The sequence below is a fragment of the Microcebus murinus genome, chromosome X (assembly GCF_040939455.1).
Source record: "Microcebus murinus isolate Inina chromosome X, M.murinus_Inina_mat1.0, whole genome shotgun sequence".
Taxonomy (NCBI): Eukaryota; Metazoa; Chordata; class Mammalia; order Primates; family Cheirogaleidae; genus Microcebus; species Microcebus murinus.
In genome coordinates this window covers 63,066,300-63,083,016 of record NC_134136.1, presented here as the reverse complement: position 1 = coordinate 63,083,016, position 16,717 = coordinate 63,066,300, and the positions used below count along the sequence as shown (strand labels likewise).

Sequence of the window (16,717 nt, the reverse complement as noted above, 5' to 3'; positions counted from 1 at the left end):
TAACAGATTTGAGTATTTTCCCAGATGTCGCAAGTTAAAGCAGAAGAATCTAAATTTAGCAGGGCCATCATTTCTCTTGTTGAAAGATAAATTATTTTACTTTTTCCATCTGCTCTTCCTAAGTTTGGGGAAAAGTTGCTCTGCAACAACCCAGACAATTTGCATAAATCAATTCCAACAGTATTTTCCAACCAACATTACTTTCTTCTTCAATTTAACATTCTATCATCTTTGTCATCACAAACTGTTCCTGTGTTGCGAAACTGACCAATGAGATGGAATGACATCAGAAATAAGAAGCCCTGCTTTTCCAATCAACTCTGTCTCCTGAGGAGACAAATGACTTTTCCCGTGGTCTTTGCCCTTAGCCTTATACCTAATATTTGTGCAAGTTAAAACTTTTCAATGTCAAGAATTTTCTTCTCACAATTAAAATGAACCCCAATTCTAACAAGATACAAGAAAAGGTTTACTTGCCCTCTTAGGCAGTAGAACACTGTGAAAGTTGTGACATCTTAAAATGTTAAAATACCTTTTAAAAATTATGTTTGCAGCCAGCACACCTATAATGGAGGTTGTTAAAATTATGAAGGACACATTAGGAAGATATTTTATCATTACAAGAATTATATCTTACTTCTTATACTTCCTTTTAAAACTCCCATCTTGCATATTTTGTGACCCTGTCTGATACATTTTTTTCCCTGAATACTCTAGCAATTTGGCCTGATTTCATTTTTTTGTGCTTTTCTTACTTGGCTCAAGGCACTGATATACTTCAAGACTCAAAGGAGGCATTTTACTATTCTGTGTCCTATATGTACTATGTAGCTTTTTCTGATAAAATTGTTTCAAGAATATCTCTTGGATTCCCTTTGGTCAAAGTTACTTTCCCAAGGTCTTTTCTTAGTGTCTCAAACTTGCTAAAATGTGCAAAGTCCATTTTATTTGATTAAACCAGTTATCTCCCTGAGAACTCTGTATCATTCTGTGGTGTACTCTGCCAATTTATATTCACATGCTTCAGGAAATACTGCCAGTCAAGACAACATAAAATAAGTCTAGCTTACTTAAATCTTCTACTCTCAGCCGGGCATGGTGGCTCACGCCTGTAATCCTAGCGACTCTGGGAGGCCGAGGCAGGTGGATTGTTTGAGTTCAGGAGTTCGAGACTAGCCTGAGCAACAGTGAGACCCCATCTCTACCAAAAATAGAAAAAATTAGCTGGGTATGGTGGCACATGCCTGTAGTCCCAGCTACTCGGGAGGCTGAGGCAGAAGGATTGCTTGAACCCAGGAGTTTGAGGTTGCTGTGAGCTAGGCTGACGCCATGGCACTCACTCTAGCCTGGGCAACAGAGTAAGACTCTGTCTCAAAAAAAAAAAAAAAAAAAGCCAAAATCTAAACAACCGAACATGTGATTTGCACAATATCAATTCTTTCTAACAATAGGTATTGGTTGATAGCCACTGTTGAAATGGTCTGAGACTGGGAAAGAAAACTTTTATTGTTTATATTTGACAAAGTTTGATAAGTTTTAAGATGTTTCTGCTTCGGTAGCAGTGCAATTAACTTTTGGACAGAGGAGAAAGCCTTCTAAAATTGTTGGTTTCTACATGTTATCATCCACTGGTGAAGGTCAGATTTCTTTTTATCTTATCATGCTTTCCAGTGAACTTTGAGAGGTGTGCTGCCTCACAATTTTATCCTAATTCCCTGGGGGTAAGAATTGAAAATTTAATAAATACAATTTGCAAATTTTCTAGATTGATCCTTATGATTTGTTTATATACTAAAAAACTTCATACTAGGTATGAGGTATTTTAAAGAGAATAAATGCAAAATGGTATACTGTCAGTGAAATCACAGTGTGAATCATTTCTTTGCTCAGTTTATTTAAAATATGTGGTCATGCAAGTCTTTCACTATCTGCTAAAAAAACAATTCAGCAGGCTACAAACTGTCAAATTAAAAAGTTTCTCCAATATATTAGTGGGGCAATTTCTTAAGAACACCTTTAGAGAGTAGAAGATATTTTTGTAATTCTTTTTCTTTTTTTGAGACAGAGTTTCAGTCTGTTGCCAGGCTAGAGTGCCCTGGCATCAGCCTAGCTCACAGCAACCTCAAACTCCTGGGCTCAAGCTATCCTCCTGCCTCAGCCTCCAGAGTAGCTGGGACTACAGGCATGTGCCACCATGCCTGGCTAATTTTTTCCATATATTTTCTTATCCAGCTAATTTTTTTCTATTTTTAGTAGAGATGGGGTCTCACTCTTGCTCAGGCTGGTTTGAACTCCTGACCTTGAGTGATCCACCTGCCTCAGCCTCCCAGAGTGCTAAGATTATAGGCATGAGCCATCATGCCACCATGCCCAGCTGATTTTGGCTTCTAATAAGAGACACTTTTATGGACACAGACACAAAATAAGAATTAACAAAGGTGCCCTTGGAAAAAACACACATGAACAGGAGTGAGATTAAGTCCTACAACACTGCAGAAAGAATTAAACATGAGGTAGCAGAATGGCCATGTATTTACTTTCAAAAGATTATATAGCATCTCTTTCCTCCAGACTAATTCTCTTTTAAAAAATTCTTTCAAAACAATTTTATGAGCTGATTTTTACATGGTAAAAGTAACACGCATTCCTTGTTAAAAATTCCAAAGTTAGTCTGTTCACCAAATCCTCACTTCCATTCTTCTAAAGTAACCATTGATAAGATTCTGTCCTGAACATTAAACTGTTAGCAGCAAACAGAAACCACATCAATAAGATAGAGTGACATTTACCAATTTAACCACTAAATGTGCGACATAACACATTAAGCATATCCAGGAACTGTTTTCTAAAACTTAAAAGTAATTTTGAAATCTCCCTGGATTCTAAGCCTCAATTATTCTACTTCCTGCCTCTCAGTTATACAACTCTCTCCTGTACTTTTTCAGAAGGAGCCCTGGAAATAATCTAGTCTAATTCCTTCATTTAACAGATAAGGAAACTGACACCATAAAAGGTTAAGTGACTTGCCTGGGGTCATGTGTGTAATTAGTAGCAGTCTCAGGTTAAGAACCGGGATCTCCAGCTTTCCAGTCCAGCATTCTTTACAGAGCTGCTGAAGTGACAATGACACTTGTCTTATTACACCATGGCGGAGGGTGTGTTCTACCAGACAGGATGTACTGTGACTGACCACTTTTTAAAATCTAAATCTTATAAAAGTATGTAGCAATAGTCTAAATCCACTTTTAACATACAGCTCAAAAGTATCACTATGAAATGGAGTTTGCACTGTCTATGCACATATGTAAGCTTTTAAGGAAAACGGGCAGCTGTGCTCTGCATATCGTCAGCATTCTTGTTCAAGAAATAAGAGGAGGGAGCCCCAACTTGCTGATGCCACGGCTGTATTAAAGGCTAGATATTCTCCCCAGAATCCTATTATCTACTGTTTAGTTAATATGGGCTCTCTTCAGCAGAGACAGAAATGCAGAGACTAGGGTTCTTACTAAACAGCAGTGCCTCCAGGCAACTTCAGGCCAATTTAAATCAAACCATCTTGGTCTAGTTTAGGCTAATCAACTACTAAAGGTCATACCCCAGCTCCCTCCCCCTTGACTACAGCAACTTCTCATCATTATAATAGCATTTTAAAGCACCTTCTGTCACATCCTCCCCCTCAAGTCACACCCTTAATGGACCTGCTTTCACTTGACTTCCTCCCCTCCTCCAGATCTTTAGCTTTCCAGGGTCTGTATCTTCTCTTCCTTTGGTTAAGGGCTGGTGTCAGGAATGGAGAGACACTCAGAGAGTGGAAGAAACAGGTCTGGCTGAAGTGTAGGGCTCTTGTGGGAAATGATAGGAAATAAATTTATACAGACACATGGAGCAGATCCTAGAGAGCTCTGAATGGCAGGCTGGGCAATTTAAGACCTGACCCCATAGGCATCAGGAGTCTTTGAAGGCTAGTCGGGAAGGTGAGAGATATAATGAAACCAGATTTTTTAGAAAGTTAGCAGTTGCTGTGAGTGGAGAGTAGGAATTTGGGAGGCAGTTGGGAGCCCAGTTAGAAGGTTGGTACAGTGGCCAAAACATGAGACCCAGATTAAAGTGATGACAGTAGAAATTGAGTTGAAGGAACACATGTAAGAGACATTTCAAGGGGATGACAGATGGACCATAGAATATGGAAGGAAAGAAACAAAGCTGAATAATGGCTAGCTTTCAATCCTGGGTGACTAAAGTATGGGGAATATGGAAGAGGGGATGAGTTTTAGAGACAAGTCTGACTGTGAGCCAATGGCAGGATAGACAGTGGAGATGTCCTGTAGTCACTTGAGATGCCTGGATGAGAAGGTCATGATGGTGAGGCATCAATGTAGATGGAGTATTTGAAATCATGCATGAAGTTTAAGCAAGGTAAAGAATTTGGAAGATAGGGAAAGAATTGTCAGAGAGATGGGTGGAGAAAAAGAATAGAGGAGGTGATCAATTTCTGGAAGGAAGGGGTAGCTGGTTTCAAATATAGTCAAGGACAAAGAGAATAAACATTAGTAAATGTGCCCAAGTAGCTCTATAGTAAATCCTAGGACCTTAATAAATGATACTTTTCTCAATAGTACTGGTGCACAAACAAAAATATTTTGAGTCATTTGTTCGATAGCATTCAAATCCAGAGTTTGGCTCATGGTACCAAGTTCACCAAATTATTCAAACTACAGAGCAAAGTATAAATAATAAAAGAGCAACTGGTATTAATGAATAGTATAATCAGGTGAATATAGTTTAAGATATAGAACTCTATCTTTTCTATGAACATCTGGCACATCACCATGCAAGTCTTCATGTAACATTTCTCTGGTTAAGACCCCAGTGGCTGAGTTGCCAGCATCTCCATTTCTTCTCTGAAATCCACCCCTCCATCCCAGGCCACCTAACTGGACAGATAAAAGCTGGCTGGCTACGACAGGGGTGTGGCTTGAGGAGAATTAGGAGAGCTGGATTAAATGAGGACCACACCAGCAGGTAAGGCTCAGGCTGGTATACAAAACTCTGCAAAGGCATTATGGTGCATCCAGGCCTTTTAAAAAACCCACTTCTCAGCTGGGCACAGTGGCTCACACCTGTAAACCTAGCACTCTGGGAGGCAGAGACGGGAGGATCGTTTGAGCTCAGGAGTTCAAGACCGGCCTGAGCAAGAGCAAGATCCAGTATCTACTAAAAATAGAAAGAATTAGCTGGACAACTAAAAATATATAGAAAAAATTAGCTGGGCATGGTGGCGCATGCCTGTAGTCCCAGCTACTCAGGAGGCTGAGGCAGGAGGCTCGCTTGAGCCCAGGAGTTCGAGGTTGCTGTGAGCTAGGCTGATGCCAAGGTGCTCTAGTACGGGCAACAGAGTGAGACTTCTCAAAAAAAAAGAAAAAAAAAAAACACTTCTGCCTCCTCCACAGTTTGTGGATTAGAAGAAACTAAATGGCTACTGCAGAATACATTGAAAGTCTTCCTTTTCCCCACAGGAAAGACACTTATCAGGAGATTGGTAAAGTGAAGAAGGCATATCAGTTTCTGGTGCCCGTTAGATACCCTATGGCATTTACAAGCCTATCCCTCTTCCTACAGGGCCTGCTCAGCCTAGGCCACCAGTCCACACCCTCCACTCTCCAAAATATACATACTGTCATCAACTGAGAGTCTCAACAACTCCCCATCTGTCCTGAGTGAAGTGTTTTACAAACAAATGCACCATAATACACAGAAGTAGTAAGAGAAATAATAAAAATAATAATCCTAGCAGCAATAATTTTCATTCATTGGGAGTTTGGTACAATACCAATCACTATCATATTGAAAGCAGCTAGAAATAATAGCATTATAATTCTGTCTAAAAAACAATGACTCTGGGATATATATCATAATGAGAAAATACCATTGAGAAGTTATCAAAAGGAATGTTCTATCACAATTGATAGGAAAGTAAAGTGGTTAATTACTTAAGACTCTGGAGTAGAGGCAGACCTGGGTTACTATCAGCTGTTATTTAACCTCTCTGGGCCCTGGTTTCCTTATCTATTAAATGCAGATGATAACAGTACCTAGGAATAGTACGCAGGCTGACTAGGAAGATTAAATAAATACTTTATATTCGTTGGCACACTGCCCTGTACATAGTGTTACTTAATAAATGTCAGCTGCCATTATTAGAAAGCTATTATATGATTGGTCATTATTACAAAGAAGCAGGTATAAGTCAAATTAACTGAAATGTAGGGATATGCTATAAGAGCGAGATAACACCTTTGACTATAAGACAGGATTTAAGAGTATCCCAAACTAGGCCTATAAAACGGGCCTACCTCTTATATATGCTATTAATCAGCACAACTGTATTTCCACCTGGCCTCAGAATTAGAAATTGCTATTTATTCCTTAAATGGGAGCCATGATAGTAAAAATAACATAACCAGTCATTCCTAACCCCTCCTAGGAGTACTGAGCTTACTACTTCCAGAAGTAAGAATCCTGGAAGCCCTCTGGTCAGGTGGACCTTTCCCTTCCCCTCCTTTTAATGCTACTGATGACTGACCATGATAAGACAAGGGCTCTGCTAGGGAACATTAAGAGCAGTGATACAAACTCCCCTTTGTTTCCTAGGTTTTACACTATGCCAACTTAGAGAATTTATTCTGTGTCCTGCATTCCCCAAAGAATGATGTTCTTGGGAATTCTTGGGCAAAGTAGCTATTTAAATCTAATAAAGGGCATGTTACATATTTCGAATATACTGAAAACATGAAACATTTAGTGCCACTGGTGAGCACATGTTATAAATAAAATTCTGAACTACTGTAGTTACACTAGTTCACATATATATTCAATTGTACTTAGTCCAGGAAAAAACTTCTAACCCAACCAGTTGGATCACCAACTGCGTCCAAAACCAAACTGGCTTCCAATGCAAACAAGAATGAGATGCTTTCATATTTTGCCCCAGGGCCAAGGGATATCAAGCCATCAACTTTGAACTATATGATAACCTTTCACGCATAAATGAGTCCTTTATGGTGACATTCATTTTAAACAGAACTTCTAGAGAAAGGATCCTCCTTCAGAAACAATTTCTAGAATATTAATCTCATAAAATATCTGAAGAAAAAATACAGACCAACACTGCTAATAGAAATATGGTATAAGCCACATATGAAATTTTAAATTTTCAAGTAGTCACATTAAAAAGGTAAAAGGAAACAAGTGAGATTAATAATATAATTTATTTAACCCAATATATCCAAAACATTATATTTCACACTGTTCAGTATCCACTTAAGGACTAGCCACCTTGCAAGTGCTTGATTCCACATGTGGCTAGTAGATGCTGTGCTGAGCACTGTAAATGTAGCCGATCTACAAACACGAATAACTGGCATATGTGAAGGGCCATGCCTACCTCCACTGCCACCTGAGCCCTTAACCCTCTCTGCTGGAGCCCTTCTGGTGTCACTACTCCCCACTGGAACCACCAGTCCACAGGGAGTTGTGAGGAAGAAGTGGGGAAGGATGTGTTTTTAACAAATCAAGTTGGAAACCCAAACCCATTTCCCAGTAGAAACAATAATAAACAAAATAGTTCAATGGCAGTGTGACATTAAGGGTTAAAAAGGCTTTCCTGGGGAGGAAGGTCTGGGAAGTTAATCACCACTTCCAACATTGTATCCAGGGGGTAATGAGTTCCAAGCTCCCAATACACATATAAAGGGCCTGCCTGGAGCTCTCATTTGCACTCTCTTGGTAAAAGGGAACAGGAAGGAGCCCATGGTTATGACGAGTTTTTCATTTAAGGACTTAAACTAGTAGGTTCCTTTCTTCACACCCCCAGCCCCATACAGGGGGTCCTTTAATCCTGCCCTTCTCTAGAAAGCATATTTCTCCCTGAGATGTGGAACTGCTGCCATGTTTGGTCACTCTGTGAAACTGAGAACCCTGTGTTCTGAGCAGTTCTAATTCTCTTCCTGAAGCAAAGGAAAATATTTGCCTTTTTCCTTACCTGTGTCCTGCCCTCTACCACTCCTCCACCCCAACCCAATCCCAACCCCATGGCCAAAAGCTCTCAAGTAGTAAGTACTAATGCAGAACTAGGCAATTTAAACTATACCTTCTGGGTCTCCCTAGCCTTTCGTTCTCTTCTCCCCACAGCCCACCTCAACTGTAATAACCAAACAAGCACACAGAAAACAAGCCTTGCCCAATTTCTTTCCAAATCCACCTAACAGCACTTCATCCCAGAAGAAATGTACCCTCTAGCCTATAGGTCTCAAAGCCCTTTTGTGGGCCAGTCTCAACTAGTTACAATTTTCACCAGATAAACCAAATTCTCAGAGTCCTGTGCATCCTCCCTCTCCCACTTCCAATTCTTAGTTTAAGAGTGCACTATTCTGGAGACTTCCCATCCCTTAACCCACCTTCTCCAGGTACCTTTTCCAGCAACTATCCCCAAGACTTTTGAGGACTAGGATGTTGTCTTTTACTATTCTGGTCCCCCCTTAGGCCAGGTCTTTTCTAGTGTCACTTTAGGCCCCTATGACAGCCTGGTGCAGAGGAGGTACTCAATAAACAAGGTAAATGACTGCCTAGACTGCAGTAGTGGCAATCCATGGTCAGACTTATCTTTTGGAAATACCATTTTGATCATATCACTACAATGGTGATAAAAGTCAGACCAGGAGTGACCAGCAGGGGAGGGAGAGATTTTAGGAAGATGCAAGAGGCATTTTCCCAGGTTGATGGGAATGTTCTATATCTTGGCCTGGGGTGGTAGTTACATGAATGTATAAATATAATAATGTATCAGGTCATTAGGATTCATGTATTCTACTATATGTAAGTTATACTTCATTAAACAAAAAGAAGAAAAGGGAGGTATATACATTTATCTTACAAAAAATACAATTCCATCATGTTATAAACCTGAACCTATATGAAAGAGCTAGCTATAATAAATGTTAGATATATTAAATTGTTAGTAGTAATTACCCTTTGGGGAAGAGCAATGGAAATGGGGGAGGCTGAGTAGCTTTCACACTAACATATTGCTTGAAATCTTTTTTCAAGCAATTTATTGAGTGCCCACTAAAACCTAGGGCAATCCCTTAGGTACTAGGGGTATAAACATAAAGAAGTTCAAATATGTATCCTTTAGAACTCACATTAGGGAGGCCAATATGAACCCTAATACTCACCATATAACATGCTAAATGCTATATAGTTAAGGTGTGGACAAAGAATTAAGGGATAACCGAGGGAGTTGTTACACTGATTAGAGCAGGGGTGAGGCAGAGGGATAATATGACTTTTGAAAATGTAGAAAGAAGAGTTGAGGTATGTCAGGTCAACTGTGTGCCCTGTGCAGAGGGAAATACATATGCAATGGCAGAGAAGCAAGAGGCACAGTGTGTTTGGAGAAGAGGATGTAATTTCTCATTGTAGTTGGAGCCTGAGGTTCGTGAGAAGAGAAAGGGGTGGAAAGACATGGTTGGAAAGGTAAGATAGGGCCAGGTCACGAAGGGCCTTAGAGGCTAGCTCAAGTAGTGCGCTTTTATTCTGAGTGTAATGGGGAGTCACTGAATGATTTTTCCTAGGGGACATTTTATTTTATTTAAAGAATGGTCAATCTGGTGGCAATTAGGGGGAAGAATCAGTGGAAAGCAAGACTGGAAGTAGGGAGACCAATAGAGTGACTGTTACAACAATGGACCAAGCAAGAAATGATGAAGGGTGAAACGAGAAGCAAATAAGATGAATGGATACAAGAGAGGCTGATGATACAAAATAGACAGAATTCCACAATTTTGTCTGTATTCCCTAGTCATCTGCCAGCAGGTCCCTAGAATGAAGATTACATTTACTCCCTCAGTCAGGGATCTAGTCTTCCATCATTAACTCTCCCCTTTTCTGATTTCAAAATAACTATCACCAGTGAGTTAAAGAAGGTGAAAAAGAAATCAAGATCATGGGAGAAACAATTCATCATAAAAGGTAGTGCACTGCCTTTGTGGCATTTTGCATTTTAAAAGCATCTTCCACTGTCTAAGATTGCTCTCACTGGCCATGTTGCTACTATTTCACCCAAAAACACTTCCATAGCTTCCTAACTACAATGAAAGTCTCCCCTAAAAGTCTCTCCTTTCCAAATAAGGCCTATAAAATATATTCATGGGCACATGAAAAAGTTATGCCTTAGTTGAAATTCCAATAAATGTCTAATACATATCATTTAAAAAGCTTAAATTTATTTTCTAAATCTGTAAGCCAAAATTGTGCCTTTATCTAATATATGTTGACAAAGGCATGCAGACACCAGTAAGCAAAGCTAGCTACAAGATGTGAAAAAGCAACATTCAAGGGAAAATTTTACTTTTTCAAATACATGTTTTCAAATTATAGGCTTAGGATATTCCTTTGAAACATTATCTCTTCTCATTTACAAAAAAAACTTCTGACCAGTATTTATACATGTGGTTCAACTATTTCTAGAAAAAGTGACTCCATCTTATGTTAAAAAAAATAATTTCCTTAAATAAGAAATAAATAATTTTAAGAAAGTAGCTTCAAGCATAAAACTATTTTGAATACTTATGTTCGTATATATCCCAATCTAATGGCTTACTTTCGAGTTAATAGTAGTGACAAACCTACCTCTCCTATTCACTACATAAAGGGAAATTATGATTCATAGCAAAACAAAACATACAAGAAGCAGAGCCTCAGCCAAGACTAATAAGAACTATCAAACACACACACACACACACACACACACACACACAACACACTTTTTAAAACCATGTGCTAGTCTTATAAGGATACATTAGAAATTTTAAAATATTACATAGGGGTTTAATCCTAGCTGTGTATACTAAAGATACCAATGTATAAACATAGTGTTAACACTTGTAACACTATGTATAAAACTTGTTTACAAAGCAACACTCAAAACAGATGTAACACATGAAGTTTGCATTTAGCACATAGTATAAAACTTGTCTACAAAGCAACACTTAAAACAGATGTAGCACATGATGTTGGCATTTCACATGCTTTTTGTATGGTATCCAAATAAAACTTAATTCCACACATGCAAAGTTTGCTTGTAAGTAATAGGAATGACCAATTACAAGAGAGCACACAGCTATATACTAAGGGGTATGCAGTAAAAAGTTCCCAAGTCTTTGGTGAAATACTATATTCACATAATCAACAGTATACATTAGTGAAAAATCCAGTCACAGTAATTTTTCACAAGATTTATTGTCAGAGCTTGTAAGTGGATATACTGGGAATAGTTGCACGCCTATTAAGAAAAAAACCTTCCAACCAAATGCACAACTCATGCCTGCTACAATACCAACAGAAACAAATCTTCTAGTAGAAAATAAAATTCATTCGACAGTGTTTAGACTTGGGTATAACCAAAACCAGAGAAGTAAACAGTTATTCTGAGAAGAGGTAAATGATGGTCCTCTGACCTTAGAGAAATTGAAAAAAATACCTTAACATTATTCGGCAGAATAAGCTACCAATAAAATCCTATCCAACATTACTTTGCTGAAAGGGCTTCCTAATGAGAATGAAGTTTTTAAAGTAGGAACTAAGATGCCTGCTGACAATCAAAGAAAGACCTATTTGATAATCAGCATGACAGAAAACAGACATTTATGGCTCCCAGCTATTAGCAAGTGAAAGGCTAGACTAAATTTTAAGAAAAAAAATCACCAGATGTTCTAAAATTTCAGACCTTCTAAGCTAGCTAGATTCTAAAAGGAAAAGAACAAATAGTTACTACATTCTGAGAGGAGGGCTGGGCCAGGCAAGAGGGGGTAACTGAAAAAGAGACTCGGAAAAAGAAAAAGCTACCAAAATATGGCATATTAACAGTAATTCTGGTATAGAAAGCAAAATGACAAAACATCATGAAGATCATTAACCTTTTCCTAAAACATGTACTTATCACCTAAGAGTAACATAAAAAACCTAAATAAACTTGGAAAAGCACAGACTAAGAAAATAAGCAATGATTAGTAACTAAACATATTACACAAAATATCTTCTTTGTATCTAACCTACATAAGAAAAAATCAAACTTCACTTGAATGAATCTTTTTTGCTTTAGGAAAAAATATAGTATATAAAATAGCAGGATTAAAAAAGCTAAAAGGGTAAATTTCCACTAAAAACAAAATCCAACTTTTTCCCTCTGTTCCGGAACTATCTGGAGCCTTTAAAATGTCAAGGATAAGTTACACAGCCACTAAAAATTTTAAGTATGAAGAGTATGAGGTGACCCAGAATAATTCATGAGATAAAATAGGTGGAAAAGGCAGAATACAAAGTAATATGTGCACTGTGATTACAATGCTAGGTGAAAAGATGTAAAAAAGATTGTTAAGTGTGGGATGAACAGCCAAAAATAATTTATGATGTATTTTAAAACAACTAAAAGAATGGAATTGGAATGTTCCTAACACAAACAAATGATAAATGCTTGAGATGATGGATGCCCCATTTACTCTGATTTGATCATTACATATAGTATGCCTGTATCAAAACATCACTGTACCCCACAAATATATATACCTATTATGTGCCCATAATCGTTTTTTAAAAAATTTTTTTTTTTTGAGACAGAGTCTCACTTTGTTGCCCAGGCTAGAGTGAGTGCCGTGGCGTCAGCCTGGCTCACAGCAACCTCAATCTCCGGGGCTAAGCGATCCTACTGCCTCAGCCTCCTGAGTAGCTGGGACTACAGGCATGCGCCACCATGCCCGGCTAATTTTTTGTATATATATTTTTAGTTGGCCAATTAATTTCTTTCTGTTTATAGTAGAGACGGGGTCTCGCTCAGGCTGGTTTCGAACTCCTGACCTTGAGCAATCCGCCCGCCTCGCCTCCCAAAGTGCTAGGATTACAGGCGTGAGCCACCACGCCCGGCTTTAAAAAAATTTTAATGAAAGGATGGGACGAAAAGTTTTTCCTTTGCAAAGATTCTGTAATATGGCTATGTAAGTTTTTTAGATCAAAAACTATTTTTAAACTATCCTTCCTGGCATTTGGAAAAATGGTAAATAAGCTGTTCCTTCAAAGGAAAAAAAAGGGCACACTGCTTTGTAGTTTATCCTTTTTACTACTTCAAATTAAGGAGCATATCTTCAAATGGCCACAGTACAGATGGTGGTTTCTTATCTGTATTAGTAGTCAAAGGGTATGGATATTCAGACATAGGATGTATAAACATCTGCTTTTCTATGTGGAAATAAATAATCACATCCTTTTTGGGAAACTGACATTTTTTAAAAAGCTATGGCATTTTGAAAGATGTCTACTTACTTAATTTTTCTAAATGGATAAATGAAAAACTAAAAGCAAAACATTGAAACCAGAATAGTTTTAAGGGGAACCCACTAATCAAACTGTTAACGGAAGCTACCAGTTACAAAATTAAAGTCTCCCTTTGGTTTCCTTGTCTGAAGGAACACTCTCTTTGGTCATCTATTCACTTTGATAGGTTTCATTCATTAAAACACCTCACTCTACCGAAACAGATCACAACACATTCAGACTGTGCCTCCCCCGACACTATTAAGGTAATTCTGAGAGGTGAAAAAAAAAAAAGTCAAGCGAAAGATGTCTAGGAATATGGTAATATTTTTAAAATTTCAATATGCAAGCAGGCTCTTAAGCAGGTTGATTTAACAGTTTAAGTTCTATTTTATCTGACTACTGCAGGCAAAACAGTTTCTTATCTCCTCATCATGGGAACATACATTAAGTATCCTACAGAAGCTAATTCCTTCCTACTTTTCTCCTGTACGTCAGAATCAAATCATCCAACTTGACTACTATAAATGATCACAGTTGAGCCCTCTCTTTCCTTTCTTTCTTGGGCCTGGACAAATCACTCTATGTGGCTAACACAAACCTAATAGGTAGGCCAGGTCCCTAAAAAGCTCTCCCCTTTTGGGTTCGAACTTGGCTTCCCGCCCCGTCTTTGCTTCACTGGGATCTCGAATGAAACAGTAACAGTAGCTAAGGTAACTAAGAACCGGGTTGAACCTGACCAACTCAGAGCAGAAAAAAAATGACTTTCTCCGGGCCTGGGGGTTGGGAGGCTTGCTCCGCGGACAGATTTCCGATTGGGCGGGGGCGGGTTAGAGGCCAGAGAGTGCAAAAGCAGTTGTCTGCTCTTTGAAGACCCGTGGCAGGCTCTGCCACGCTCTCCGCAGGAAGGGGAGGAGAGAGGAAGGGAGAGGGAGAGAAAAGCCAGAGGATGGGGAGGAAGACAGGGAGGAGCGAGAGGAGGTGGCGGAAGGAGGGGCCAGAGGAGGAGCCTGGGCTCCAGGAAAGCCCGCGCGCCAAGCCCACAGCAACTCTGGGCGGAGTCGCAGGCCCCGCCCGTCCCTTGGGTCCCAGCCGCGCGTGGTGCGCCTCGAAGGGGCGGGTTCGCTTCGCAGCCTCCCTCCGGGTTTTGGGCCCTCCTTCCCTTCTCCACCCTCCCCTCCCTCCTTTCCATCTCAGCAGCGCCCTCAGTCTCCCTCTCGCTGGCTCATACAAAAGCAAAATGTCCGCCATCTTCCGAGGCCGCTGCGGTCGTCGCGCCACGAGCTCGGCCCTCCTGCGGTTTCTCCCCGGGCCGCCCCTCCCCCGTCCCCTCTCCCAGACCCCAGGCGCGGCAGCTACTCGGAAGCCGCAGACAGCTCCACTCCGCCCGCCCTCTGCCCCCCCCTCTTCGCCCGCACGCCCTGCCAAGCAACGCAGGGCTACCTTGGGCGGGGGCAGGGGGCATGCAGCCCCCGCCGACTTGCTCCAGCTTTCTGCCCCCTTACCTTGATGCAATACGGGGGTTCGTCGTAGGTGACCAGCATGTACCTGTCTCCGCGGCTGGCTGGGTCCCGGGCGCGCAGCTGCAGAATGAGGGATGACGGAGGGGGTCGCAGAGGAAAAGAGGGGGAGAGGGCGAGACAAACGTTACAGAAGCACCTAAATCCACCCCCTACAATCCCTCGGGAGATCTCCCCATCTCTCCCCTCCCCTCCCTTTACCTTCAAGAATAACTCCACAGCGCCTTTGGCAATGTCCAAATAGGAGGTGCCCAGGTCAGTGCGCTGGTTCATAGAGGCGGACGTGTCTATGAGGAACAGCAGGATGGGCATCTTTCCCCGCACCCCTGGCTCCACTCCCCACTCTCCTCGCCCTCTTGCCCTCACTGCCACGTAAGGCCACCCGAACCCTCAACTCTCACAGAGCCAGGGGGCAGGGAGCAAGAGGAAGACGGGGAGACGGGACGGGACGGATGGGACTGCTCCTGGCCTCCTCTTTCTGCAGCCCCACCTCTTCTCCCTCCAAGGGAACTTGAAAGTGTATGCGTGTGTAGCCCTCGGGGCCCTCCCCCTTCCTCTCTTCTGCTGCCACCACTACTGCTGCCGCCACTGCCGCCAGGACTACTGCCTAAGCATCCGCCTGCGCTCACCAGAGCGCTAGCCCCAGACTGAGCGCCTTCTCTGTTCACCGACACACAACTTCTGTCTGCTCACCTACCATCAGCACCACGTGACCAGAACCCACGCCATTGGCTGCCAATTGTGTTGTATTTGCATATTCATTAGATGGCAGGGCAAGGGGAGGGACTTGGACGAACCTGGGAGTTGAAGTTTGAGCCCAGGCAAGGGGGTAAGGGGAAATGTTAAGGACCCACGTTAGGGTTGTTCGGCTGGTTTGGATGGATTTTCTCTTGCTCTTCAAAGATGGTGATTCGAAAGGAAGAGTGAATTTGAGCAACAGTTGTACAGAAGTACAGAAGCAGATGCTTGAACAGGCTGCACAGAAAACGCTTTGCTAACTGCAATCGATCAATTCTGCCAGAGGCTAAGACCAAAATATTTCAGAAACAGCAAACGTCTTTCCTGGCAAGACCTACTCGCATTCCTTTAGATCCCTCCCCCGTCTTGATCAGTATTTGTGAGTCGGTTGCTGGCCTTGCATTCCACATATATCATCTACTTAGAAAGGAAACTAAAGCTTAAACACAGTTGCCTAAATTGGCCTTTTGTATGCACAGGCTTCTTCAGTTTCACGGAGTTCTTTGATGCATTGGTCTGCCTGTGATAATTCCATCGCTGTTGTGTCTGCACAGCGAGACCTTTGCCAATGTAAATTCTGATTCAACTCACATTTATTAAGCACCTATTAAATGTCAGGCACCAACGGTAGCCTTGTTTAATCTTTGATTTAAGTATGGCAGATGGCATTATATTAAATTCTCAGTAAAGGCAACTGCAGCTCTGCGAGGTTAGGGTAACAAGGAGACAGGCTCTCAAGCCTGGCTCTGTGGAGAGGTTCATTAAGTGGCCAGTCATACTTGGTTGACAATTTCATATGACACCATTTTTAAATATAGAAGTGTGTATTTCTAGCAGTATACTATGCACAATGTGGAATCCTGGGCTTCAATGAGTTTACAATTTCATTGAAGATATATATATATATATATAATCTTTTATATATTCTATATATACATTTATATGTTCAATGTATTACATATATTCTCTATATAATATAGGTACACATTCAATAACATTTTCAGAAAAATAAGATTTCCAAAGAGGTCACATGACAGTATATAGATCAAGGACAAATGAAAAGTGCTATGGAAACAATGATACAGTAGTCTAGA

At 40.8% G+C, this 16,717-nt stretch overlaps 1 protein-coding gene across 2 annotated transcripts in view; it reads right to left on the bottom strand.

Annotated features, from left to right (window-relative positions):
- INTS6L (integrator complex subunit 6 like) overlaps nt 1-15,545 on the bottom strand; it is a 60,259-nt gene extending 44,714 nt beyond the window's left edge. For both annotated transcript variants that reach the window (XM_012747519.2, XM_012747523.2), the window contains exons 1-2: nt 15,087-15,545; nt 14,871-14,948 (exon numbers count right to left, since the gene is read on the bottom strand). In XM_012747519.2, coding sequence (XP_012602973.2) covers nt 14,871-14,948; nt 15,087-15,197 — 189 coding nt within the window. In that variant the 5' untranslated portion in view covers nt 15,198-15,545. The remainder of the gene's footprint in view (nt 1-14,870; nt 14,949-15,086) is intronic.
- Nucleotides 15,546-16,717: the final 1,172 nt, after the last annotated feature.